We start from the raw sequence: 26937 nt of genomic DNA, 5'->3' as shown, positions 1-26937 counted from the left end.
TTTAGCCTTATATTCTTCCCCCTCAGCCCAAGTATACTGCCTGTCCATGTTGTCGACAACATTTACCATTACCAACGGCACGAGACAAGGCTGCCCTCTCTTGCCCCTGATCTTTGACCTCATGTTCAAACCCCTTGCAGCAAAAATTAGATCCCAAGATAGCATCTCTGGCTTTTATATTGGAAATTCAGAACATAAGATCAGCATCTTTGCTGATGACATCATCTTTGCGTTGACTAACCCTGCCCCCTCCTTGGCTTTGGTGCAAACTACACTAGATGATTTCAGTTGTGTTTCATATTACAAAGTCAATACTACTAAGTCCTATATTCTCCCTCTAGCAATGCCCGAGCAGCAACAAACGCTGTTGAAAAACAGATACCAATACGCATGGTCCACAAACTCTCTCAAATATTTGGGCATTACACTCACTAAAAACATGACCGACCTTTACCAAGCTAACTATATCCCCTTGTTACACAATCTCCCCACAGACTTGGACAAGATATCCAAATTGACGCTCTCTAGCTCAGGCAGACTTGCTGCTTTCAAAATGATCATACTCCCACAACTACTCTATCTTTTTAGAGCGCTCCCCATTCCGATGCCAGCATTTTTTTCTTCACGCAGATCCACTCTCTTCTCAGAAAATTTGTATGGAAAGGAAAAAAGGCTAGAGTATCACAAAAGTTTCTCACAAAACATAAGCTGGCAGGTGGCATGGGGTATATTAATATGAAGGATTATTATAATGCTGCAATCTTAGCACAGATGAGAGACTGGTTTGCCCCTGACCCCCCTAACCACTGGAGCTCCATTGAAGCTTCTCAAATCCCTAGCAATAACCTGAAAAACTGGCTCCTTAGTTCTCCCAAACTACGTAAGTCTGACAAACACATCTCTCCAACCATACATGCATCGGGGGTAGCATTTGCCTATCTCCTTACGAATCTGCCTACCTCTGCTAACTCCTGCAGAGTGCCTATTCCAATAGAAATCCTCAATTTGATCATACCCAACATGCAGGTAACCCCTTTAAAGACAGAGGCATAACACAAATTGCAGACTTATACTCTACTGACTTCCTACACTCATTCACTTCATTGCAGCAAATTTTTTCGCTTCCCATGAAAGATTATTACAAATACATACAAATTTCGCATTGTCTAATTGGAAACCCACATTTTTAGATTAACATGCCCCCGAAAATCTGACAATATTTTACTAGCTCTATAACCCCAACCAAAGGTATTTCACTTTTTTACGCAACACTAAAGGGCAAAACCACCTTCGATATTCTTCCTCCCATGTTAAAATGGGAGAGGGATATCGGTATCTCTATTTCTCCACAACAATGGCAGTATGCGTTACGCTCCAACTACACAGCAACGAAATCTGCCAGCCTCTGGGAACTTACCTACAAACTCAATCTCAGATGGTACATCACTTCTGTGCAGCTTCACACATACAATGCAACAGTAGATACCACATGCTGGAGGCACTGTAATTTCCCAGGAACTCTCTACCACATAATGTGGGAATGCCCCAAAATCACTGCATTCTGGGCAGAAGTTTTCCGCCTACTATCAGAGGTCACGCATATCCCTACTAATCCATCTCCTGAAATGGCAATCCATTCTATAGGAATAGAAAACTACCTGCACAAATTCCACTGTATAATTACACAGATTCTATTGGCGACTAGACTAGCGATAGCCCATAATTGGAAATCCCCAGAGCATATTTCTTGTGTGGAAATTGTACGACTGGTGCATGGAGCTTATGAGCGTATGTATGCTGCAGCAGAAGGATCCCTAGCTAAAACAGCAAAACATTGGGAAGCATGGGACGCCTGGTTTACCAAGCCCCAACCCTAAATCATCTGACAAATTACATCCACATTGTATACATTATTGTCCGCATTACGACATAGACCCTGCTCCCTCCCCCTTCTTTTTTTTTCTCCCCCCCTTTTTTTCCTTCTCTTCATTCCCTTTAGCGCTGCCATGGTGCACGATACTGCAGAAGGTCCAGATTGGATAAGCCTTAAACAACAGAACCCTCAGATGTGTTGTCCGTTACCTATCTGTTCAGAGTTCAATTGTTTATTATTTCTAAAAAATATATTCAGTTTTATACCATTTGTAACGTACCGAACGCTAGACATTTCTAACTGCGTAGAGCATCCAGCCTGTATCAAAAGCTATAGTTGATGTTATGTGCATTGCAAAGATGGGAGGCCCTATACCTCTGGATACAGCATGTTCCCAATTGGGGTACCTGGAGGAGGGGCCAACCCTCATCGCTTATGTTCTGTTCTATGGACTGCATACAAATGTGGAAATGTCTGGATGCATAGTATAAGATCACAATAAGGACATGGCTCGTCTATTGAATACTATCATATCTTACGTTGTAACTGTGATTCACTATACTTTCAAGTTTTGAAACCTTTAATAAAAAATATTGAACTAAAAAATAAAATATATTGTTTAATTTTTTTTACATAACTGTGTCGATGTACACTTTGACACCGCTATAATCCCCTTTCCCATCTTTATTCCTCCTTATATTTCTCGTCTACCTAATAGGGATGAGGTGCCGTATAATTTGAGGTTCTTCCAGCCACACTCCCTTTTCCACATTTACGTTTTTGTTTTTAACATGACAAAATGTGGACAATTTCAAGGGGTATGAATACTTTTTCAAGGCACTGTAGATGATATTGTCAGGCCAGCATTCTGGGCCCGCCGCGCTACTGGCTGGGGACAAGGACCAATGGAAGGAGGAATGATACACATAAGCAGGCATCACCTAAACAGCCCCCCTCCCTAACCTGTATTTGTAAACTGAGCCCCCACTTCTATGGCTTTCTGGGGCCTTCTATGGCCCCAACATTTAGGAGTCACTTGACAAAGGGCTAAGCTGCCTGCTGAGAATCAGCTTCTGCCACCTATACAAAAAGTCTAATTAAAAAGGTGACAGAGTAGATCCATTTAGCTATTCGTAAACACTCCAAAAACGTAACTTAGAGACGTAAAAAAACAAGAAAAAATTGTGGATGTGACCTGCTCCTACACCCCAGACTGACCACTGGCCCCCATTGCTCATTCTGAGACCAGTTTATTAAACAGGTGTAATGCAACTCATGTCAAATGGCAGCAAGGAAGAATCAGTATAATTCCAGCAACGAGCAGCAAAAAAACTGCAAAAAAACAGAGGTTGTCATGGAAACTCCAGCAAAGAGAACCTTTTTCTAACCTGGAATGTTTTCCTTCCAACTTTTGATATTTGAACATTAAAATGAATGCTTCAATGTATTAGGCTTGAACTCCATGGGAGATTTCAGTTACGTGGCAATCACAATTTCATCAGCAAAAAACTTTGTATTTAAATGGCTGTACATGAATGTAGATATTTGCTTTAAGAGATAATCTAAGAGGATGGGTAATCAGCCAAATAATCAGACAGGGACTAACCGTAACTTGCCGTATACTAAACAGGCACAAGCTTAGAATTGCATAATACAAAACCGATTCAGGATGGCAAAAACATGCATACACTGAAGGATAATACAAAACAAATTGTGAAAGCTACACAGACATGGGCTATTTTACAGCAATGTCTCTGCGGTACAGACAGGATAACATGTATCATGCATAGCATGGATGTTAGAAGACTCTATAACAACAGCATTTTTTGCTAGAAAATTACTTATAAACAGAGACCTTAGGGATTAAAATAGCGATTGTGGCAATTTTTTATGTCACACGGTATTTGAGGAGCTGTTTTGTCAAGGCAATTTTTTGGGGAAAAAATACACTTTAATACATTAAAAAAAAAACAATACAAACTATTTACCTATTTTTTTTGTAAAATGTGAACGATGGTGCTACGCCGAGTAAATAAATACCCGTCACACTTTAAAATTGCACACGCTTGTGGAATGGCAACAAACGATAGGACTTAAAAATCACATCAATACCTCACATGTGTGGTGCAAATACCCGTTTATACAGTGGGGACGGAAAGTATTCAAACCCCATTGAATTTTTCACTCTTTGTTATGTTGCAGCCATTTGCTAAAATCATTTAAGTTCATGTTTTTTTCCTCATTAACCACTTCAGCTCCGGACCAATAAACACCTTAAGGACCAGAGGTCTTTTTCCAATTTCGCACTGCGCTGCTTTAACTGGTAATTGCGCGGTCATGCAATATTGCACCCAAACTAAATTTGCGTCCTTTTCTTCCCACAAATAGAGCTTTCTTTTGATGGTATTTGATCGCCTCTGCGATTTTTTTTTTTTTGCGATATAAATGGAAAAAGAGCGAAAATTTTGAAAAAAAAAGATATTTTCTTCTTTTTGTTATAAGAAAAATCGAATAAACTAAATTTTAGTCATACATTGAGGGCAAAATTTATTCAACCACATGTCTTTAGTAAAAAAAAATGTCAATAAACGTATATTTTTTGGTTTGCGCAAAAGTTATAGCGTCTACAAACTAGAGTACATTTTCTGGAATTTACACAGCTTTTAATTTATGACTGCCTATCTCATTTCTTGAGGTGCTAAAATGGCAGGGCAGTACAACCCCCCCCCCCAAATGACCCCATTTTGGAAAGAAGACACCCCAAGGAAATTGCTGATGGGTATGTTGAGCCCATTGAATATTTATTTTTTTTGTCCTAAGGGATTGAATAATGACAAAAAAAAAAATTTTCAAAAAAAAGTTGTCACTAAATGATATATTGCTCACACATGCCATGGTTATATGTGGAATTGCACCCCAAAATATATTCCGCTACTTCTCCCGAGTATGGGGATATCACATGTGTGGGACTTTTTGGGAGTCTAGTCGCGCACGGCACCCCGAAAACCAATCACCACCTTCAGGATTTCTAAGGGTGCAAATTTTTGATTTAACTCCTCACTACCTATCACAGTTTCGAAGGCCATAAAATGCCAAATAAGCACAAAACCCCCCAAAATGACCCCATTTTGGAAAGAAGACACCCCAAGCTATTTACTGAGAGGCATGTTGAGTCCATGGAATATTTTATATTTTGCCACAAGTTGCGGGAATATTACAAACTTTTTTTTTTTTGCACAAAGTTGTCACTAAATGATATATTGCTCACACATGCTATGGGCATATGTGAAATGACGTCCCAAAATACATTCTGCTGCTTCTCCTGAGTACGGGGATACCACATGTGTGGGACTTTTTGGGAGCCTAGCCGCGTACGGGACCCCGAAATCCAAGCACCGCCTTCAGGATTTCTAAGGGCATACATTTTTTATTTTACTCCTCACTACCTATCACTTTCTATCACAGTTTTGAAGGCCATAAAATGCCAAGATGGCACAAAACCCCCCCAAATGACCCCATTTTGGAAAGTAGACACCCCAAGCTATTTGCTGAGGGCCATGTTGAGACCATTGAATATTTTTTTTTTTGTCCCAAGGGATTGAATAATGACAAAAAATAAAAATAATTTTTTTTTTTTACAAAAAGTTGTCACTAAATGATATATTGCTCACACATGCCATGGTTATATGTGGAATTGCACCCCAAAATATATTCCGCTACTTCTCCCGAGTATGGGGATACCACATGTGTGGGACTTTTTGGGAGTCTAGTCGCGCACGGCACCCCGAAAACCAATCACCACCTTCAGGATTTCGAAGGGTGCAAATTTTTGATTTAACTCCTCACTACCTATCACAGTTTTGAAGGCCATAAAATGCCAAAATAGCACAAAACCCCCCAAAATGACCCTATTTTGGAAAGTAGATACCCCAAGCTATTTACTGAGAGGTATGTTGAGTCCATGGAATATTTTATATTTTGCCAAAAGTTGCGGGAATATTACAATTTTTTTTTTTTGCACAAAGTTGTCACTAAATGATATATTGCTCACACATGCTATGGGCAGAAGTCACCCCATTTATTAATTACACCCCAAAATAAATTCTGCTGCTTCTCCCGAGTACAGGGATACCACATGTGGGGGACTTTTTGGGAGCCTAGCCACGTACGGGACCCCGAAAACCAAGCACTGCCTTCCGGATTTAAATATAAAATGCTACCAAAAAAACTGTTAGTGATCGCAGGGATCAGGCCTGACTCTGCGATCGCTGCAGTTATGTGTTTAGTGTTTTGTAAGTGACAGTGATCGATCGATACTGCACTTGGGTGGGCTGGGCAGAGGGGCAAAACGCAGGTGCTAGCAGGTATCTGGGCTGATCCCGCTAACAATGCGTTTTTTTGGAACCCTGAACTGCTGGGGACGCTAGTATAGATCCGATCAGATCAGATATTGATCTGTTCAGATTCTATACCACTACGGGAGGTGTATGCTTTGCGCGTGGGTGTTAGCGGTACTGGCACTAACCTAGCGCTGCCTGGGGCGGCGCAGACCCTGACCCTAAAACCTAATTGATATCACCCGCCGGGTGATCAGGGGGTTAAACCTTTATTGGGTAATAAATGGTGAGTGCCCTGATGCTATAAAAAGCAAACTAACCAGAGTCACCCGTAACACTTATACGGTGATCAGTGGTAAAAGGGTTAACTAGGGGCAATCAGGGGGTTCAAATTTTTATTAGGTAGTATATGGGGGTCCCTGGCGCTATATAAAAACCTGACGGGGAACCTAAATAACTAACTGGCTAACCAGCGTCACCAGTGACACTTATACTGTGATCGCTGGTGAAAGGGTTAACTAGGGGCAATCAGGGGGTTAAAACCATTATTGGGTAGTATATCGGGGTACCTAGCGCTATAAAAACCTGGCGGTGAACCTAAAAAAATAACTAGCTACCTAGCGACAGTAGCGACACTGATGCAGCGATCAGAAAAATTATCGCTTAGTGACACTGGCAAAAGGGGGTGAAAGGGTTAACTAGGGGCAATCAGGATGTTAAAACCATTATTGGGTAGTATATCGGGGGTACCTAGCGCTATAAAAACCTGGCGGTGAACCTAAAAAAATAACTAGCTACCTAGCGACAGTAGCGACACTGATGCAGCGATCAGAAAAATGATCGCTTAGTGACACTGGCAAAAGGGGGTGAAAGGGTTAACTAGGGGCAATCAGGATGTTAAAACCATTATTGGGTAGTATATCGGGGTACCTAGCGCTATAAAAACCTGGCAGTGAACCTAAAAAAATAACTAGCTACCTAGCGACAGTAGCGACACTGATGCAGCGATCAGAAAAATGATCGCTTAGTGACACTGGCAAAAGGGGGTGAAAGGGTTAACTAGGGGCAAGCAGGATGTTAAAACCATTATTGGGTAGTATATCGGGGTACCTAGCGATATAAAAACCTGGCGGTGAACCTAAAAAAATAACTAGCTACCTAGCGACAGTAGCGACACTGATGCAGCGATCAGAAAAATGATCGCTTAGTGACAGTGGCAAAAGGGGGTGAAAGGGTTAACTCTAGGGGCAATCAGGGGGTTAAATCTTTATTGGGGGGTGATAGGGGGCTACCCTGGACCTAACACTAACTGCCCTGACAGTTTTTACTTTTACAACTGACACTGAATGCATTGATCAGTAAAGAAATGATCAATGCAATCAGTGACACTGTGACTGGGGGGGGAGGGGGGGCGGGGGGGGGGGATCGGGGGCGATCGGGGGGGGGGGGGGTTTGTGTATCTGTGTGTACCTACATGTCAGTGTAGTGTTGGTGCACACTTACTATTAGTCTTCTCCTCGTAGTCCGGTCAAAAAGACCGCCCCGAGGAGAATGACATCACTTCCTCCTTCCTGTGTAAACAATACACAGTGGGAGGAAGTTCGTCATTGGCCAGGAGCGATCCAGAGGGGGTGGCCAGAAACCAACGGCCATCCCCTCATCACGGATCGCTGCTGGAGGGAAACGGACCGCCGTATCCAGCGGGAGGGGGTCCCATCGGACCCCCCACCCGCTGGAAGGCAGGCACGTAAATCTACGTGCTTGTGCCTGCCTGTGCCATTCTGATGACGTATAATGGCAATACGGTGGTCCTTAAGTGGTTAATGTACACACAGCACCCCATATTGACCGAAATACACAGAATTTTTGACATTTTTGCAGATTTATTAAAAAAGGAAAAAAACTGAACTATCACATGGTTCTAAGTATTTAGACCCTTTGCTCAGTATATAGTAGAAGCACCCTTTTGATCTAATACAGCCATGAGTCTTTTTGGGAAAGATGCAACAAGTTTTTCACACCTGTATTTTGGGATCCTCTGCCATTCCTCCTTGCAGATCCTCTCCAGTTCTGCCAGGTTGGATGGTAAACGTTGGTGAACAACCATTTTTAGGTCTCGTCAGAGATGCTCAATTAGGTTTAAGTCAGGGCTCTGGCTGGGCCATTCAAGAACAGTCACAGAGTTGTTATGAAGCCACTCCTTTGTTATTTTAGCTGTGTGCTTAGGGCCATTGTCTTGTTGGAAGGTAAACCTTCTGCCCAGTCTGAGGTCCTGAGCACTCTGGAGAAGGTTTTTGTCCAGGATATCCCTGTACTTGGCCGCATTCATCTTTCCCTTGATTGCAACCAGTCGTCCTGTCTCTGCAGCTGAAAAACACCCCCACAACATGATGCTGCCACCACCATGCTTCACTATTGGGACTGTATTGGACAGGTGATGAGCAGTGCCTGGTTTTCTCCACACATTAAGGGCAACAAGTTCTATCTTGGTCTCATCCGTCCAGAGAATCTTATTTCTCACCATCTTGGAGTCCTTCAGGTGATTTTTAGCAAACTCCATGCGGGCTTTCATGTGTCTTGCACTGAGGAGAGGCTTCCGTCAGGCTACTCTGCCATAAAGCCCAGACTGGTGGAGGGCTGCAATGATGGTTGACTTTCTACAACTTTCTCCCATCTCCTGACTGCATCTCTGGAGCTCAGCCACAGTGATCTTTGGGTTCTTCTTTTCCTCTCTCATCAAGGCTCTTCTCCCCCGATAGCACAGTTTGGCCGGACGGCCAGCTCTAGGAATGGTTCTGGTTGTCCCAAACGTCTTTCATTTAAGGATTATGGAGGCCACTGTGCCCTTAGGAACCTTAAGTGTGGCAGAAATTTTTTGTAACCTTGGCCATATCTGTGCCTTGCCACAATTCTGTCTCTGACCTCTTCAGGCAGTTCCTTTGACCGCATGACTCTCATTTGCTCTGACATGCACTGTGAGATGTAAGGTCTTGTATAGACAGGTGTGTACTTTTCTAATCAAGTCCAAATCAGTATAATTAAACATAGCTGGACTCAAATGAAGGTGTAGAACCATCTCAAGGATGATCAGAAGAAATGGACAGCACCTGAGTTAAATATATAAGTGTCACAGGAAAGGGTCTGAATACTTAAGACCATGTGATATTTAATTTTTTCTTTTATAATAAATCTGCAAAAATATCAACAATTCTGTGTTTTTCTGTCAATATGGGGTGCTGTGTGTACATTAATGAGGGAAAAAAATGAACTTAAGTGATTTTAGCAAGTGGCTCCAATATAACAAAGAGTGAAAAATGTAAGGGGGTCTGAATACTTTCCGCCCCCACTATATATGCATGTGCAACTTACATTTGCATTGGCTTCTGCAAGCAAGCACGGAGGGATGGGGTGCCTTAACAAATGTTTTTCTTTTTTGTTTTTACACTGTCCTTTCATTTTTTGATACTTTTGCTTTAAAAAAAAAAGAATTGTTTACTTCCAGGCTGGGTCGAGTGAACCGGCGGAATAGGTAAGCCCGAGAAACACTGGCAAGGGCGAGAAGGGGGACATCAACCCTTTCACCGCATCTGAATGTGTTCCAGCAGCCCATGACCTGCTCGGACCACTTTCATGAGAAAGCCAGGCTGTAAAACACAATACTGGGGTTATGGCTGATATCTTCAGCCACAATCCTGGTAAACCACTTGCAAACCGCAACGTATATAAACATATTGAGCAAGCAAGTGGTTAAAGTACCAGCTTAGACCCATCCAGTTACTTCTAAGTGCCGGCATCCAAGAAGCTCATCCCAGCTGTGGAGCATCTAATAGCTAACGATGGGACACTGCACATAGAGGACAGCCAAATCTATAAATGAAAAACTGCTTCAGGGTATCTCTTCCCATGCCACACCCCTCAGAATGTCTAGCTGAGAATCACAATTTCAGCAGTTCAGAACACAAACAACTGCTTGTACTTCTCATAAACAGCATCCTTCTGGTGCCTGGCTATAATGAGAAAGAGCAAAATAAGGACACTGTGCTGTAGTTGCTCTCTGTGTACTCTCCTGAGACTGTCATGTTGAACCAACTGACCCCACCTCACCTCCACCCACCAGGGGGAGCTGGCAAGTCAAAGAAGCTCAAGAGCATGGAGAAATGGCCGCATTGGACTGTGGAACATGAAGTTCAGAAGGCTAGCCATACTGTGGAAGCCTATTGACCATTGTTCTACAGTTTCCAGAGAGGGACGGTGATAAGGAAGAGAAAGAAGCTGGCACTGAGTCACTTCCTCTTGCAGTGAGGGGATCACAAGGGTCTTTTTAGGAAGACCCTGAGGACGTGTGAACAGCAGGATCATTGCAGATGTATTTCTGGGACTAGTAAGAAGGCATTGCTGCCATTGACCTGTTGCTGCTAGTAGAGACCGAGCACATAGGGACTGGATATTTTACTGGACATTAGCAAGCCCTTACCACTGCCTGCAGACTTTACTAGGAATCAGTAGTGGGTGATGTTCAATTTTTGCCAGCTAGCCAACCGCATAACTCAACAACCAGCCCCTGCACGTACCCCATCCAGGTGGTACCCCCACCCCCCCCCCCCCGAGTCTCATTTTGAGTCCCAGCAGTTACTTCTCCTCCCATCCAATCAGGAGTTAGGACACGTGGCTAATCGGGTCTTAGGATTCCCGGCCAATCGGGACTCAGGACCCTGTTTGACTGGGAGGAGAAACAGGAAGATATTAGTGAATATTAATTTGCTAGTGTCACACAACTGGGTGGGCTCCAACGCAGTGCTCTGCACCCCGAGCCCACCCTTTTTTAAGACAATTAGAACCTCTGGCTGTAATCATGTGCTTCTAAAAAAAAAACATTGGAATCCATGCGTCCGGCACCCTGCATGTAAATTAGAGGCCAGACGCATGGATTAGGGGTGTGGCACCCCAGCTCCCCTAATGAATGGGCCGTCACTGCTAGGAATGTACTTATTTGCACCACCATAAAGACTGAGCCCCAATGCTAACCAGCTGAAGAACTAGGCCAATGGACTGTCTGCTCAAATAGATTCTCTAGAAGGACTTCACTTGTTGCTGATAGATAGGGGTACCTCTGAAGTAAAGTCTGGGTCTTAGCAGAGTTTTTCACATACTGTAGAGTACACTCTATTATTACAGTATACTGGGCACAGAAAAGTCTCAGGAGCACTAATCTCTATTGCAATTACTGTTTACTGTGTCATTGTTTAATGCTGGTTTGCAGATTACCATTTATAGATAAAGAATATTATTCTAAATTGTTACAGTATTACTGGGTTGCCCATGTAGTCTGATCCAATAGAAGAGATACTCTAGCTCAAATTTCTGAAAAAAGTTAAAGCGGGAGTCCGCCGGGAGTCCGCCGTTTTTTTTTTTTTTTCAAAGCCAGCAGCTACAAATACTACAGCTGCTGACTTTTAAAATAATGACACTTACCCGCCCAGCGCGCCCGCGATGTCGGCACCCGAAGCCGATCTCTCGATCGTCTCTCGGGTGCTGCCGTCGCCATCTTGGTTATGAGAATCAGGAAGTGGAGCCTTTCAGCTTCATTTCCCGGTTCCCTACTGCGCTGCGCAATAAGGATGGTCCCCGCTGTCTCTGGGATCTGTGTGTTTCCCAGCAGGCAGCGGGGGACCTTCGGAAAGGGGCGTAGATTCTGCAGAAAGGGACGTACCTTCTGCAGAATCTACGCCGGAAGTGGGTGCAGATACCTGTACTGTACAGGTACCTGCACCCCCCTCCCCCCTGAAAGGTGCCAATTGTGGCGCCGGAGGGGGGGAGGGTTCCAATGAGCGGAAGGTCCACTTTAGGGTGGACCTCCGCTTTAATGCTGGTTCCAATAGACAAAGCACAGTGTATCACAGTTTGTTGTGCATGGGGTTTGCGTAACCGCAGACTGGTCAGTGTGTCCATCCTGACCCATGTCCACAGCCACCAGTACCTACAGTGGGCGTGTGACTATCAAAACGGGACCACTGGAGCAATGTAATTCATCAGACCAGCAATGGCTTGGTCTGATGAATTCAAGAACAGATTGAGGAACACAACAAGAAGTTTGAAGTGTTGACTTATCCTCCAAATTTGCTAGATCTCAATCCAATTAAGCATCTGTGGGATGTGCTGGAAAAGCAAGTCTAGTTCATGGAGGCCCCACCTCGCAACAGGCAGGACTTAAAGGATCTGCTACTCATGGTTTGATGCCAGATACCACAGCATACCTTCAGGGGCCTAGTGAAGGCCATGCCTCAACACGTTATGGTGGATAGTTGTAATGATATGGCTGATCGTGATCGGTATAAGTACAAGGTATTTTTAAAGTCTCTGCCAGGAGAACAGAGCAGCAGGAAATCACAGCACATGTATTAGTAAGGGGTGGTGTTCTATCACGAGAACTATCACTTTGCCCTTAAAATTAAGATTTCTATAAAGCTTTATTCAATAGGGTTTGTAGTTTCACCTGATGTTGTGTAAAACAATATTTGGCTTATAGATTTTGGGACTTCTAGTTGCTCTTTTAGCAAAAATAAATTGGGGTTGATTTGCTAAAGGCAAGGGAAGTTGCACCGTGCGAGGCTATTTTCCCCAGAGCTTAGTGAATGTGGTCAAGTTTCACTTTGCAAAGAATCACAAGCAAGGAAAATAACCCCTTGCCGCCAAGTGTACGCAGATGTGCGTACTCAGCTTCCGGGGCTTATACCAGGATGATGCCCGCACCTGCAGGCATCATCCCGGTACCGTTTTTCAGAGCCGGCGATTGGCTTTCCAGCCATAACAACCGATGCGGCTAAAAGCCGCTCAGCTGTTATGCCGAGGAGAGGGACGTACCCCCCTCCCGCCGCCTCCCGCCGCTCTTACTGGGGCTCCCGTTCAATCGGGAGCACCGATGCACGATCCGCCGCTTCCAGCGGCTAGGGAGGGACTGGAATGAAGCCGTAAGCGGCTTCATTCCAGTCTCCTAATTGTACACACGGAAGCGACGTCATGACGTCACTTCCGGTTTACTCGGCTGCCAATGGCGCCGGATTAAAAAAATATATACACTATTCAGAATCGCCAAAAATAGCGATCTGAATACTTTGAAGTGCAAAGGAGGGATTGGAGGTCTTTTAGACCCCCGATCCCTCCATAAAGAGTACCTGTCACCACCTATTACTGTCACAAGGGATGTTTACATTCCTTGTGACAGCAATAAAAATGATCAAATTCTTTTTTTTTTTAAAACAATTTATTAATTTTAAAATAAATAAAATAAATAAGATTTTTTTTTAAAGCGCCCCCCCCCCCCGATGCGCAAACACCATGTGACATAAAATATTGCAATATATATATATATATATATAATGTTTGGGGATTCCAAGTAATTTTCTAGCAAAAAATATGGATTTTAACTTGTAAACACCAAACGTCAAAAATAGGCTCATGAAAGGGATAATAAAAAAAACAAAAAAACATCAATTTTGCTTTCACGATTGGATGAGGGAAGTCAGCAGAGCTTCACCTCATTTACTTAGCTCTGGGGCAAATTGTCTTGCAAAGTGCAACTTCCCTTGCAAAATGAACATCCTTTTTGCCTTTATGAATCACCCTATTCAATTAACTGGTCAAACCATTTGCAGAATGAATGGAATATGTGCAACCAATCCCAAAAAACAAACCAGCTTAACTATGAACATTAGACTTGTGCACAACGGAAATTTTTGTTTAGTTTCGGTTCGTTGTCATTTGTAAAATACATAATTTTGTTCTGTTATATTCGTTATGTTACGTTAATACGTTTTCAAATAATTCTTTATTATTCGTAGAGTGTCGATATTCGTTATACTGAATCTTGAATCCTGTCAAATTCATTCGTTATATGCGCTATAATTTCATTAGTATTCGTTGAAATTCGATATTTATGTATGTATATACATTCGTGATAATGATTAGTAGTTTGAAAAGTTGTTTGTTTATTGAATCTTTTAACACACACAATGACAACGTCTCTTCTCCTTGACTCAAATACAATACAACACCCTTCTCACTCAGTTCTCAGGAATGCACTTTGCCAGTAATCCAACCTCCAGCACAAAATGAATCAGCTGATTGAACTATAAGATTTACTTTGAGCTGACCTTTTGTTTCATTAGATCTTTAAAGAATTACCGAATCATGTCGAATTCATTTATTATATCCGCTATCATTTCTTTCTTATTCATTGTAATCCGAATGTCCGAAAGATGCAAAATTCGGCCGAATTTTCGATTTGTTACGAAACGAATTGCACAAGCCTAATGAACATACATTTGTATTTTTAGTTTTTCAAGCCATTATATAAACGTATGTGATTATAGGGAATGTATATTGGGTTATATATTAGGAGCCTCCAAATTCAATTTTCAAAAATATTTCAATGAGCTATGTTATTAATAGTATTTACTTGTAGCGCTGGCTCCTGAAGAGCATGCGCTATGTGTTTTTCCTATTTAAAATTCCCAAAGCCAGGTTTTAGGGTTAATTATACCAAATTATGATTTCAGTACCAGTCTAGCTGGATTGCACTGGATTCTGCTTGGCCACAGGTGTTGCTGTCACCACTGGCAAGTGCGAGAACGCAGTTTAGCTGGACCTATTGAGTGCCATTCTTTCTCAGAACCAGCCCAGTAGGAGTGTCATCTTGCTGTGCATTCTGGGAGAGAGTACTTAAGGTACTGATATCATGTGCTTCTGGGTCCAGAAGATCTTTCTGTCTGCTTGGTCCTGGTCCTCCTGACCAGCCCCCATGGCCCTCATGGCCTGGGGTGCAGATCCATCCAATTTCAAGTCTCAGGGCCGGCTAGCCCAAGGCAAAGTAACTGGGAGGAGGATTCAAAGGTTGGTTGGTGCCGTCTCATCTGTGGAGAGGCCCTGCAACTGGAGAAGTAACCAGGGGAGGACTCTTCGGGAGAAGGCCACGCATAAGGCTGGCTTCTCAGAAGGAGCCTGGAGGCTCAGTTGAAAGACACCAAATGAATCTACACTCATACGGTATCGCCGGACCGGCTGCGAGATACAGTGGGGATCGAAAGTTTGGGCACCCCAGGTAAAAATGTGTATTAATGTGCATAACAAAGCCAAGGAAAGATGGAAAAATCTCCAAATGGCATCAAATCAGAGATTAGACATTCTTATAATATGTAAAAAAAAGTTATATTTTATTTCCATTATTTACACTTTCAAAATGACAGAAAACAAAAAAATGGCATCTGCAAAAGTTTGGGCACCCTGCAGAATTTATAGCATGCACTGCTCCCTTTGCAAAGCTGAGACCTGCCAGTGTCACGGATTGTTCTCAATGATCGTCTGGGAAGACCAGGTGATGTCAATCTCAAAGGTTTTAAATGGCCAGACTCATCTGACCTTGCCCCAACAATCAGCACCATGGGTTCTTCTAAGCAGTTGTCTAGAAAACTGAAACTGAAAATAGTTGACGCTCACAAAGCTAGAGAAGGCTATAAGAAGATAGCAAAGCGTTTTCAGATGTCAATATCCCCTGTTCAGAATGTAATTAAGAAATGGCAGTCATCAGGAACAGTGGAAGTTAAAGCAAGATCTGGAAGACCAAGAAAAATATCAGACAGAACAGCTCGCAGGATTGTGAGAAAAGCAATTCAAAACCCAAGTTTGACTGCACGATCCCTCCAGAAAGATTTGGCAGACACTGGAGTTGTGGTACACTATTCCACTATAAAGAGATACTTGTACAAATATGGTCTTCATGGAAGAGTCACCAGAAGAAAACCTCTCACCACAAAAAATCAGATTTTGAACTTTGCAAATGAACATATAGACAAGCCTGAGGCATTTTGGAAACAAGTTCTTTGGACCGATGAGGTTAAAATAGAACTTTTTGGCCGGAATGAGCAAAGGTATCGTTTGGAGAAGAAAGGGCACAGAATTTAATGAAAAGAACCTCTGTCCAACTGTTAAACATGGGGGTGGATCAATCATGCTTAGGGTTGTATTACAGCCAGTGGCATAGGGAACATTTCACGAGTAGAAGGAAAAATGGATTCAATAAAATTTCAGCAAATTTTGCATGGTAACTTGATGCCGTCTGTGAAAAAGCTGAAGTTAAAGAGAGGATGGCTTCTACAAATGGATAATGATCCTAAACACACCTCAAAATCCACGGGGGATTACATCAAGAGGCGTAAACTGAAGTTTTTGCTATGGCCTTCACAATCTCCTGACCTCAACATCATTGAAAATCTATGGATAGACCTTAAAAGAGCAGTGCGTGACAGACAGCCCAGAAATCTCAAAGAACTGGAACACTTTTGTAAGGAAGAATGGGCAAGGAGACCTCAAACAAGAATTGAAAGACTCTTGGCTGGCTACAAAAAGCGTTTACAAGCTGTGATACTTGCCAAAGGGAGCAGTTCAAGATATTAACTCTGCAGAGTTCCCAAACTTTTGCAGACACAATTTTTTTGTTTTCTATAATTTTGAAAGTGTAAATGATGGAAATAAAATCTAACTTTTTTTCCACATATTATAAGAATGTCTAATCTGTAATTTGATGCCATTTGGAGATTTTTCCATCTTTCCTTGGCTTCGTTATGCACATTAATACACATTGTTACCTGGGGTGCTCAAACTTTCGATCCCCACTGTACTGGTACCATATGATAGCTCTATAAATTTATCTACATCCTTCAGTTACATCCAAGTCTGTGGCAGAGACTTTATTCACAAGTGTTCTACATCCAAGTCTGTGGCAGAGACTTTTCTCTATTCAAACACTCTATCGGCTGCTAGGCCTAGTGAGAGGAGGTCTATCCAGTAGCTGTGAGAATCCAGTTGTGAACGGTAATTCTCTGGATTTTTATAGTAAAAGACTTCCTATGTTTTGCAGTTTCAAGAGTACCTGAACTTCCTACCTAACCCTCTACCCTTCATTGAGAGACTGTTTTGTCTAGGTAACGGTAAGTCCAATAAAACCAGCGGCTCCTTCGGGGGTCAGTGCTACATACTATTACAACCATCAGATGGGGATCCTTTTCACGTGTTTATTAGGCTAACCTTAAGGCCTTATTTACACAGGTGCTGACACCCATGGGCGTAGCATAAGGGGTTGCAGAGGTCACAATCGCAACTGCACCCTAACTCCAAGGGGCCCCTGCAGTCTCCCTGTCAGATTATCATATCCTCCACAAAGTCCAGCTCCAATCTGCCCTAGGGCCCAACAGCCATGCTCCAATACTGGGCTTTCACTTTGCCTTCCACAGTCCACACCCCTCTGTTATCATTGCCTGGAGAGAAGCTGTGCACTTTTTCCTGAATGGAGAGGAGCATGGCATGAGAACAGCCCAGGATGGGGAAGTGTCTGTGCTGTGTACTGGCAACATGGAATGGTAACCTAGCTCAGAGAGTTAAGAGGAGAAGAGTGCCATCCTGTAGCTATGATGGGACGGATGTTACTGGTGAGGTAAAACACCGCTCAGTGTCTTCTAGTCACCAGCTGGGATACTTTGTACCCCCCACCCGGAGATGTCTGCTTACCCAACTTTCCTGACAACTGGGAAAAAGACACACACCTCTGGGAGATTCCCCCAACACCTGCCAACACTGACAAAGAAACCTTCAGAAATTGCTGAGGGGCTGCAGGCTCCAGATTTTGTGTCACATGGCTTTGCCCCCCCCAGATCTAAGTTGTGCCCCCCCAAAGCCTTTCTGACCACCCCCTCCACCCTGGATGCTATTTACGGCTGCTGAGCTCCTTTCCCATTACGGCACTCTATACTGTGCCTCCTCTGCAGGGCTGAAATCACATTCCTTTACAACACAGCCAGTCAGCCACGATCTTCACAGGGTGTATCTGCCTACTGCAACTATGCTGCCGTTCAGACCAGAGAATTTCACAGGTCAGAATGCCAACATAAAACCCAGATACACCCTGTGAAGGCTGACAGACTGTGTGTAAAGGAATGTAATTCCAGCCCTGTGTATTGTGGGGGGGGGGGGGGGAGCTGTATACAGGGCTGGGATGGGATAGGAGTTCTGCCAAGTGATCTGCTAGGGGTCCCTGTCCTCTGATTCTCCAGCGGTAATCCCTGTCCTCTGATGTAAGGCGGAACTCTGGGAACTCAAAACTCTTAAGCCACTTTGAGTATCTTGGCATGTGGTGGGTGTATCTGCAAGCCCGGTGGAAGTGGTGGGTGGTAGTGGGGGGTGGGGGGGCATGTCTACTTTTGCATCGGAGCCCACAAGCTTCAAGCTATGCCTCTGCTGACATCCATACTGCGAGATTGAAGCATTTTTTTTTGCCTCTGCATCCATGCCAAGCTATGTGCAGGCAGTCTATGGAAGTGAGTGCAGACACAGTGGCTGCTCAGACAGTGGCACCTCAAAATTTAACAGGCATGCAGGAGCAGGGGCACATCTCTCTGAAAAATAAACACCTCATTCAAGCAGTGTGGGTGTGAGTACCCTTGTGAATGATACCTAAATATCTTGCAGGAAAAATCTGCTGTTTATAGAGCTTTATTATAGAAGCTTAGATTACACCCACAGCTGAATGAGTTGGTGGAATTACTCCCTAATATGCACATTAACATACAAACGTAGGATTAGTGAGAGACATTCTAAAAAAAAAAAAAAAAAAAATCTACTGCTTTTCTATTTCTTTATACATCAATTCTTATCTGCAAAACGTGTCATAGGTACTATTAATAAATTCCTTTTTAAGCACCTGTTTGAACACCCATGACTTTAAAAATTTAAATAAAACTGACCCTAAACCATTTTATAGCATCCCCTTAAAAAGTGCCCTTCCCGTTTAATCTGCAGCTAGCTAAGATTCTGTAAAACTGCAGAAAAAAATGCAAACTTCACATATTTCTCAACCATGGCAACACTGCTCTGCACAGATGAAGAGGACATCTCTAGATATGTTGCCCCCTGTGATTGGCTCACTGATTTTCCCAGTAGTCTGCACAGAGTTTATGGTAACATCTTAGGCATTCCCAGCACTTAGCTTTGATACAGTGAGCCTTCCCTCCTTGGGGATATACTAGCCAAAGCCATTGCAAGTTTACAGAAGTCACAGAGATGCAGCTATTATATCTTTTCCCACTGGACCTGATCTTGTGGTTTTTCCAGGCAGACCCTTCTGCTTAGCAGTCTGTTTGAAGCAGTTGCTGCCATAGTCTATTGCAGTATCTACTGAACATTGGCAGTTATATATCTGCAATGAAATCTGCTAAGATCATTGTAATTGGCCACTATTTTATTCCTGACAATCTGGAGCTGCTTTATATATTACAAGAAATCCCCATTTTACTGCTCTGATTGCTCTTACCTGATAAAAGGTGAAATCAAACTAGTTTATACAGAATTTTGTACATTTTGCTGGAGTTGCTGATTGCATTCATTTAAAGTGGTTGTAAACCCTCCCCCACAACTTTGTCCCATGTAAATTAGCATAAAAAACCCTAATGAACACTGCTTGTAGATATCTCCTTACTTGCTTAGTATTGTAACCCTTTTTGTTCTTTAGAATTAAGTCACTGAGCATGCCCAGATCTCCCCTGATTTACGGCACACTCTCTATGTCTTATCTATCTGTTATCAGGACTTCCTACTGCACAACACTTAACTCCCAGGAGACTTCAGACTCATTCAGAGCTTCCTCCTACACACCATGTGACATGACATACAATGTAAACCTGGCCATTACTGCAGTCTTATCAGCTGAAGCTGATAAGACCCACAAAGGGAAACAGACATCGCCACAAGTAAATATTATGAAATAAAACAAGTCAGCTATGAACAGGAAAGCAGGGTTGCCATAGAAACGTTGGATTGAGAAGGAGGCTTGGTTAACAGTACAGGATGTGCTCAATGTAAGGGCGGAAATACACTCCACTGTGGACTCAGAAAACAATACTTAAGATGGCGCTGCCTAACCCCTGGAAACAAGTTTTTTAAAGTTTATTTAAACAGTAAGCAATATGCGATTTGGGCTGGATTACAGTGGCTATAGTCTGATAATTACTTATTATAATGGACTAAATGAAGAGAAGCATCAGAGTGGGAGAGTTTACTTCCTCTTTAAGAAATACCTCTGCATGCTACCAATGAAATAAGTTCACACATAGCTTACCCTCATAGCAGTTGGGAGGGGAAAGAACACTATCATAACACTTGGAGGAGGCTGTATAGCTGCAGGCTTGCGTAGTGTTTCGGCAGAAAAATGTAACAGTCTCGGCATGATGCACTAGGCCTTCTTCAATCTCCGTGACCCACACCTTTCTCCCTTTGTAGATGACCCGGCTTCTCTGCACTGGCACTTTACACCTAGCTGTGTGAATAGCAATGATCAAACTTCACAGTTAGCGGTACACTCTTTAAGCAACATTTGCAGTATTTTCAGTGTATGGTTCATGATTATCAATGAACAAAATGTAGAAAAAGTGTAGATAACACTCTGGATAGTTAGACATTGCTGGTAGCAATAATATAAGATACATTACATTATTTATTAACCCAAATGGAGCCCTAGATTATTAAAACAGGCAAACAAATATATACACTATTAAAATATATACAAGGGAGCTGTTTTAGCCAATAAATAATTTGTATACCTGTCCATCAAGACCTTATGTTTACAAAGCCCTGATGGAAAGCACAGACAAGCTGAAGACCTGACTCTTTTTTTCTGTAGTTAAAGTGTAGCTCCAACCAAAGGGGAAAGCTCTGCTTGTTTGCCACCCCCCCCCCCCCCGCCCATCCACTGGCACATTCAGCACCTTTCAGTGGGGGGGCGGGGGTACCTGGTTTTGACAGGTACCCGCTCTCACTTCCGGATGACTTTGCTGCGGCAAACTCAGCAGGATGTTCAGCCCCCCTCTACCTTCCCCCGTGCCACACTTCACGACATGCAGTAGGGAACCAGCTGCAAGGCTTCACTGTCAGTTTCCCCAATCATGGCTCAGGGGAACTAAGTCCATGCCCCACACTATATAAGGCTGGTTACGCAGCGCCTGTATAGTGTGTTATAATGGATGGAGATAGAAAGATTGAGCTAGATTAGGCAGGCTAGTTAGTGGCAGTGTATTTGATTGTGTATATATATATATATATATATATATATATATATATATATATATTTATATATATATATAAAATATAATATATATATATGTATATATATTAGTATATATATTCTGCATTCAGCGTAGCCTATATATACAGTGCATTTGGCAGTGTACAGTTTCTAATACAGTGCAGGCAGTGTACACAGTCAAGCAGCAGCCTCTGAAATAATATTTAACAGCAGGGACCATTCTTGCACCTAACAAGAGTAACTGTGAGGGATTACCGTGTTCTGCCACCACCTAAGGCCCAATTTTTCAGCCGAGTATATAGTGCAGTCCGTATAGTATATATATATACTGCAGTTCAGAGTATATCATGCAGTCCATATAGTATATATACTGCAGTTCTGAGTATATAGTGCAGTCCGTATAGTATATATACTGCAGTTCAGAGTATATAGTGTACTCAGTGTAGTATATATAATACAGTGTACAATATATAATATAGTATATTGAAGTGGTTAAGGGGAGCCTTGAGACAGGATTAAGAAAAAAAATCTCATGGGTTCCCCCTGTGCATACCAGGCCCTTTGGGTCTGGTATGGATTTTGGGGGGGGGGGGCCACACCATTTAAAAAAAAAATGTTGGTGTGGAGTTCACCTTAAGATCCATACCAGAACTGAAGGGCCTGGTATGGACTGAGGAGGGAAACCCACGCTGTTTTTTAAAATTATTTTTATGTATATTGCCAGGATCTGGCAATACATTACAGCCGTGAGCAATTCTAAATAAAATTTTTGCTTTAAAAATGTAATTTTACTGCGGTACTTTTCTAAACCTGGGAAAATGTGCTACTTTACATGCAGACTAAGGGCACCCCCCATATTTAAAGGAATATTTCATTTTATTTTTGCACTTTAAGCATTCTTAAAAACACTGCTCCTGAAAAAACGGCTGTTTAAAAAAATTTTTTTTTGCATTGATACGTGTCCCCTGGGGCAGTACCCGGGTCCTCAAACACGTTTTATGGCAATAGCTTGCATATAAGCCTTTAAAATTAGCACTTTCGATTTTTCATGTTCGTGTCTCATAGACTTTAATGGTGTTCACGTGTTCGCACAATTTTTTTTTGTCTGTTCTCGAGTTCTGGTGCGAACCAAACCGGGGGGGGGGGGGGGGGTGTTCTGCTCATCTCTACGTTTAAGTATATACTAAGCATCAGGTATTACATATCGAAACCCCATCTTATAATGTAAAATGTACAGTTTAATGAATATATATTAGTCTATATTTGGTTTCATGATCTTAAGTACTGTATATTGCAACATGGAAAAGTGCTGAAATCCACATAACAGTTAACCTCCCTGGCGGTATGATTAGTTCTGGTTTTAGGTGCTGAAAGCGGTACAATTATTTTGCATGGAAATTTGGCGTTTTATATTGTAGTCCTGTAATTCTTCGGAATAACTCTCTTAAATCTGTTCAAACCAGAGTCTAGCAGACATCCCGGGTATGATAAAGTTTATAATATAATAAATAATAATAAAAATTATTCAATAATGTAATCAAATCCTAAAACACTGAAAAAGGGACACTTTCTGGTTGCTATGGACAATCTCCAAATTCCAGGCAGAAAAAACTGTATTTATAATATAAAAGTGCATGCAGGGCATTGCACAGACCACTAGGGACAAAGGGGGTGTAATTTTTTTATACAGTACTGTAATCTGTAAGATTACAGTACTGTGTGTGTTTTGTGTCTCTTTACGTTTTTGAATTTGGCGCCGATCTCCGCTCCCGTGCGCCGTAACGTCGCAGGGAACGGAGCTCGGCGGCATTCGGCACTGTGTGAATCGAGCGGGGGACAGCTCGATTGCACAGCGCAGAGGACATCACTGGATCCAGGGGACAAGGTAAGTAACTCTCCCTGTGTCCTCCCTGTATCCAGCGATGCGATCCCGAGTCTGGCTCGGGGTCACCGCTCGTGGAACTAAAATCCCAACCCGAGCCAGACTCGGGATTACCGCTAGGGAGGTTAGGGCATAGGACTAGAGATTCCTGCACTAGATAGTCAGCCTGCATTGCATACCACAGAGTATTTGATTAGATTAGTGGAAGTCCACAAAGTTGTATAACTTACCTCTGCAAGCAGGGCCTTCAGACCACTGCCCATTGGCCAAACAGGTTATACTATATGATCCATCTATAATAAAGTTTCTTTTACACATATAATATACTACTTCAGAGATTTCATACTCTCTTTTCTTCACTGCCACAAGAATGCCTTCATTGATTTCTGGAGGTGGAGGGCAATATATTTCTGAAAAAAATAAAATAAACTCAGTTACAGGCAGAACATACTGGCAGACACGCGATGCAAGCCTACATGTCCACAGTATTGATTTTTAGTAAAAATTTACAGAATTTTTTTTGTAGAGCCTTGCATGTAGAAAATATGCATCATCAAGAGTATAACAGGTTGGGAGGCGACTAATAAAATGTTTTGTTAATTTGCGAAACGTGTTAATGCCGAACTCCAGACAGGTGTAAAAAAAATGCAAATAAATGTAGCTCTGTAAACATTATTATATCCTCATCATATTTCTGACCACATGACACATTTACGCAGCTGCAAGAAAGGTGGGCTTTAATGTCCAGCCACCATACACTTGCGTTAATGGTGGCATGCGTTTTTTTGCTGAGAGCATGCGCACTGCGCGCTCCCAGCACACTGACCAAGCTGTGACCAATAGCTCTTTCTCAATGCTCCTGATTAAGAGGCATTCAGATGGGCTCCAGATCATTGGTCACATGATACCTCCTGGACATAACTTATAGAGCTGCTTGGAGGTGGTGTTAAGGGGTAAATTCATTCTTTCTAAGGAAAGCAGTGTGAGTATGACTTTTTGCTTTAAGCTCAGGCACACAGAAAGTGAAGAAGCACAATGAGCCAGTCAATTGGAATGTATCGTTAATGAGCTAACAAGAAGCATTCTGACAGCAGAGTGACATACAGGTGAGTTAATCAGTCTGCTGTTTCTATCTTTACTATCCAGTCACTGGCTAAGAAATAGACAAGACCTGTAAGTGTCTAAACCCAGGACCCTGCATTCACTATATCTGGTCTCCCACAGTACACAGAACATGGAAATGCAATTATTTTAGTAAATATAAACTGCTAAAAACCTCATCAGCAGTATATAGCAGTCTTGTGACTTCTATCAGTGTCCGGTTAACGCTTGTAGGAACAATTTTCACTCCTCTGACTGTCCTATGAGTCCGCAGGACCCCTGTCCCTCTGCCTGGACAGTGCCGATTGGCCCTGTGCCAATCACATGTACTCTCCCAAGAAAAAAATAAAAAAAACTCTAGCATTACACACCAAACTGAGCATGTGCAGAGTGCCACCAAGGCTCCATACTACTAGGAGATGGATTGAGGCATGTGGAAGAAGGGGAGAATCAGAGAAGACAGGATCAAACAGCCTTTTTATACAATGTAATGGATTACTCCTTAGCTTTCACAGTCAGTAGATAACAAGCACACTTTACTGCATATATGGACTGATTTTATTGTTGTGGGTTTAGTAATACTTTAACTGCAACAGAGAAAAACACATCTTCTGTCCTGCTTAGCAGAGCTGTGTAAATCTCAGAACTGGATGTACAGTATTAAAAATTCTTTGCATGGTAAAACAACTCATATATACTGTATATAAACAAGTAAACAATCCATGCTATATATATAGCACATGTGGTGTGAATGCGCCCTGAATAGATATGTTGGTATAAATAGCATTTTCTTCCAAAAATACCACTTTCCTGGCTGTCATTTTGATCACCCGGCTTCAATACCTTCTGAACATGAGTATCTGCATGACAGCTAGGTGGAGGGGAGGCCAGCTTTCCTGTAGTCAGTACGATGTGATCAGACATGGGATGTACTGTGACCCCCCCTCATCTTAGCACTGTCAGAGGGAACCAACCTTATGTCAGCCCCCCCCCCTTAAAGACCCCCATTATATTAGAGTCCCTTTACAAACCCCCCCAACCTTAGAGACCCTGCCATTAGCTCAGAGCCCCCTTGTATCAGTGCCCCCCCCTGCCCTGCAGACCCCCATTAGAGCGAGACCTACCTGCAGGAGTAGGGGCTATCACTGGAGCTGCTGCAAAGATGTGTGTGGGAAGTTGGGGACAGGGCCGGAGTTAGGTGTTAAGCTAGGTGGTGAAGCGACTGTCTCCCATGGGTTCCTCTGCAAGCTCGTCACTGGAGGTGTTCTAGCACAGCTGAGCATTCACACACTGGCGGCTAGGGATGAGCTTCGTGTTCGAGTCGAACATACGTTTGACTTGAACATCGGCTGTTCGCCCGTTCGGCGAATTCCGAACATTATGGGCCGTTCGCGCCAAATTCGTGTGGCGCTCACAGCCCACAATGCACTGCGTCATCGCAGTGCATTGCTGGCTCATGATTGGCCAAGCATGCACTGTGACCCCGCATGCTTGGCCAATCACAGCGCCAGCAGCGAGGAGAGCCATGATTGGCCACAGGCAGGATGCCTGTGGCCAATCATAGCTCAGGCTGTGTAGTACACGCCCCACACTATATAAGGCCGCCAGTGCGGCGGCCTTGTGTAGTGTGTTGGCGTCTTACCTTCAACACAGTATACACCGATCATTATCGGCCGATTTTCGATCTTGCTCTTCTGTAGTGGTTGTTGTCTGCGTGTCCTGACCGCAGTATACACCGCTATATTCACCTCACCTATATAGCTAGTGATCTATCTTTTATAATAGAGCTTGCAGTCAGTAGTGTTAGGAGCTTGTGCGTGCTGTCTGCGTGCTCTGTACCCAGTACACACCTCTATATCCACCTACATAGCTCTTCTCTATTTGAGCCCACTTGCCATCTGCAGGAGTTATTGGAAGTTGTGTGTGCCTCCAGCACAGCACAGTATACATCTGTATATACCCCTTTATCTCTGGTGTTCTATAATAAAGCCATCTGCAGGAGTTAGTGGGTGTTTTGTGCCTCCAGCACAATATACACCTGTATCTACCCTTTATTGCTGTTCTCTAATAGAGCCATCTGCAGGGCTTAGTGGGTGTTGTGTGACTCCATTACAGTATACCCCTTTATCTCGGGTGTTCTATAATAAAGGCATCTGCAGGAGTTAGTGGGTGTTGTGTGCCTCCAGCACAATATACACTACCCAACTGCTGTTTTACCCAACTCCCTTCAGGCCATTACCATGTCTGGAAGGCCAGCAAGGAGAGGCAGACAGGCGCGAGCCGATAAAAGAGGGCAAGCAGGCTCTGTGTCTAGAGACAACAGTGCTGGTCGTGGACGCGGTGCATTGTCATCAGCACGTGGCCATGGGACACGCTTGTCCTTCTTTTCGGCAGCTGGACATGTTGAACCGCAACATGCCAACGACTTGGTAGAGTGGATGACCAAGCCCTCTTCATCCTCCTCATCCTCTCTCACCCAGTCTCAGGGTAGTAGAAAAGCAGCTGCCAACACATCGTCGTCCCTCCTCTCAATGTCATCATCAGTGACTCCTTCCCTAGACCCACCACGTCCTCCTGACGAGTCTCCTGAACTCTTTGAGCACAGTGTTGGGTACATGCT

General features: G+C 43.1%; 1 protein-coding gene across 1 annotated transcript in view; it reads right to left on the bottom strand.

Moving 5' to 3' along the window:
* LOC143934106 (beta-2-glycoprotein 1-like) overlaps nt 1–26937 on the bottom strand; it is a 151352-nt gene that overhangs the window by 16280 nt on the left and 108135 nt on the right. The window contains exons 6-7 of the mRNA XM_077457422.1: nt 23447–23626; nt 20372–20569 (exon numbers count right to left, since the gene is read on the bottom strand). Coding sequence (XP_077313548.1) covers nt 20372–20569; nt 23447–23626 — 378 coding nt within the window. The remainder of the gene's footprint in view (nt 1–20371; nt 20570–23446; nt 23627–26937) is intronic.

Source organism: Lithobates pipiens, unplaced genomic scaffold, assembly GCF_037356315.1.
Source record: "Lithobates pipiens isolate NorthernLeopardFrog02 unplaced genomic scaffold, aLitPip1_a1.2 Scaffold_27, whole genome shotgun sequence".
In the NCBI taxonomy this organism is placed as follows: domain Eukaryota; kingdom Metazoa; phylum Chordata; class Amphibia; order Anura; family Ranidae; genus Lithobates; species Lithobates pipiens.
Note: the sequence above shows the minus strand (reverse complement) of the source record. Positions and strands in the feature narration are given on the sequence as shown.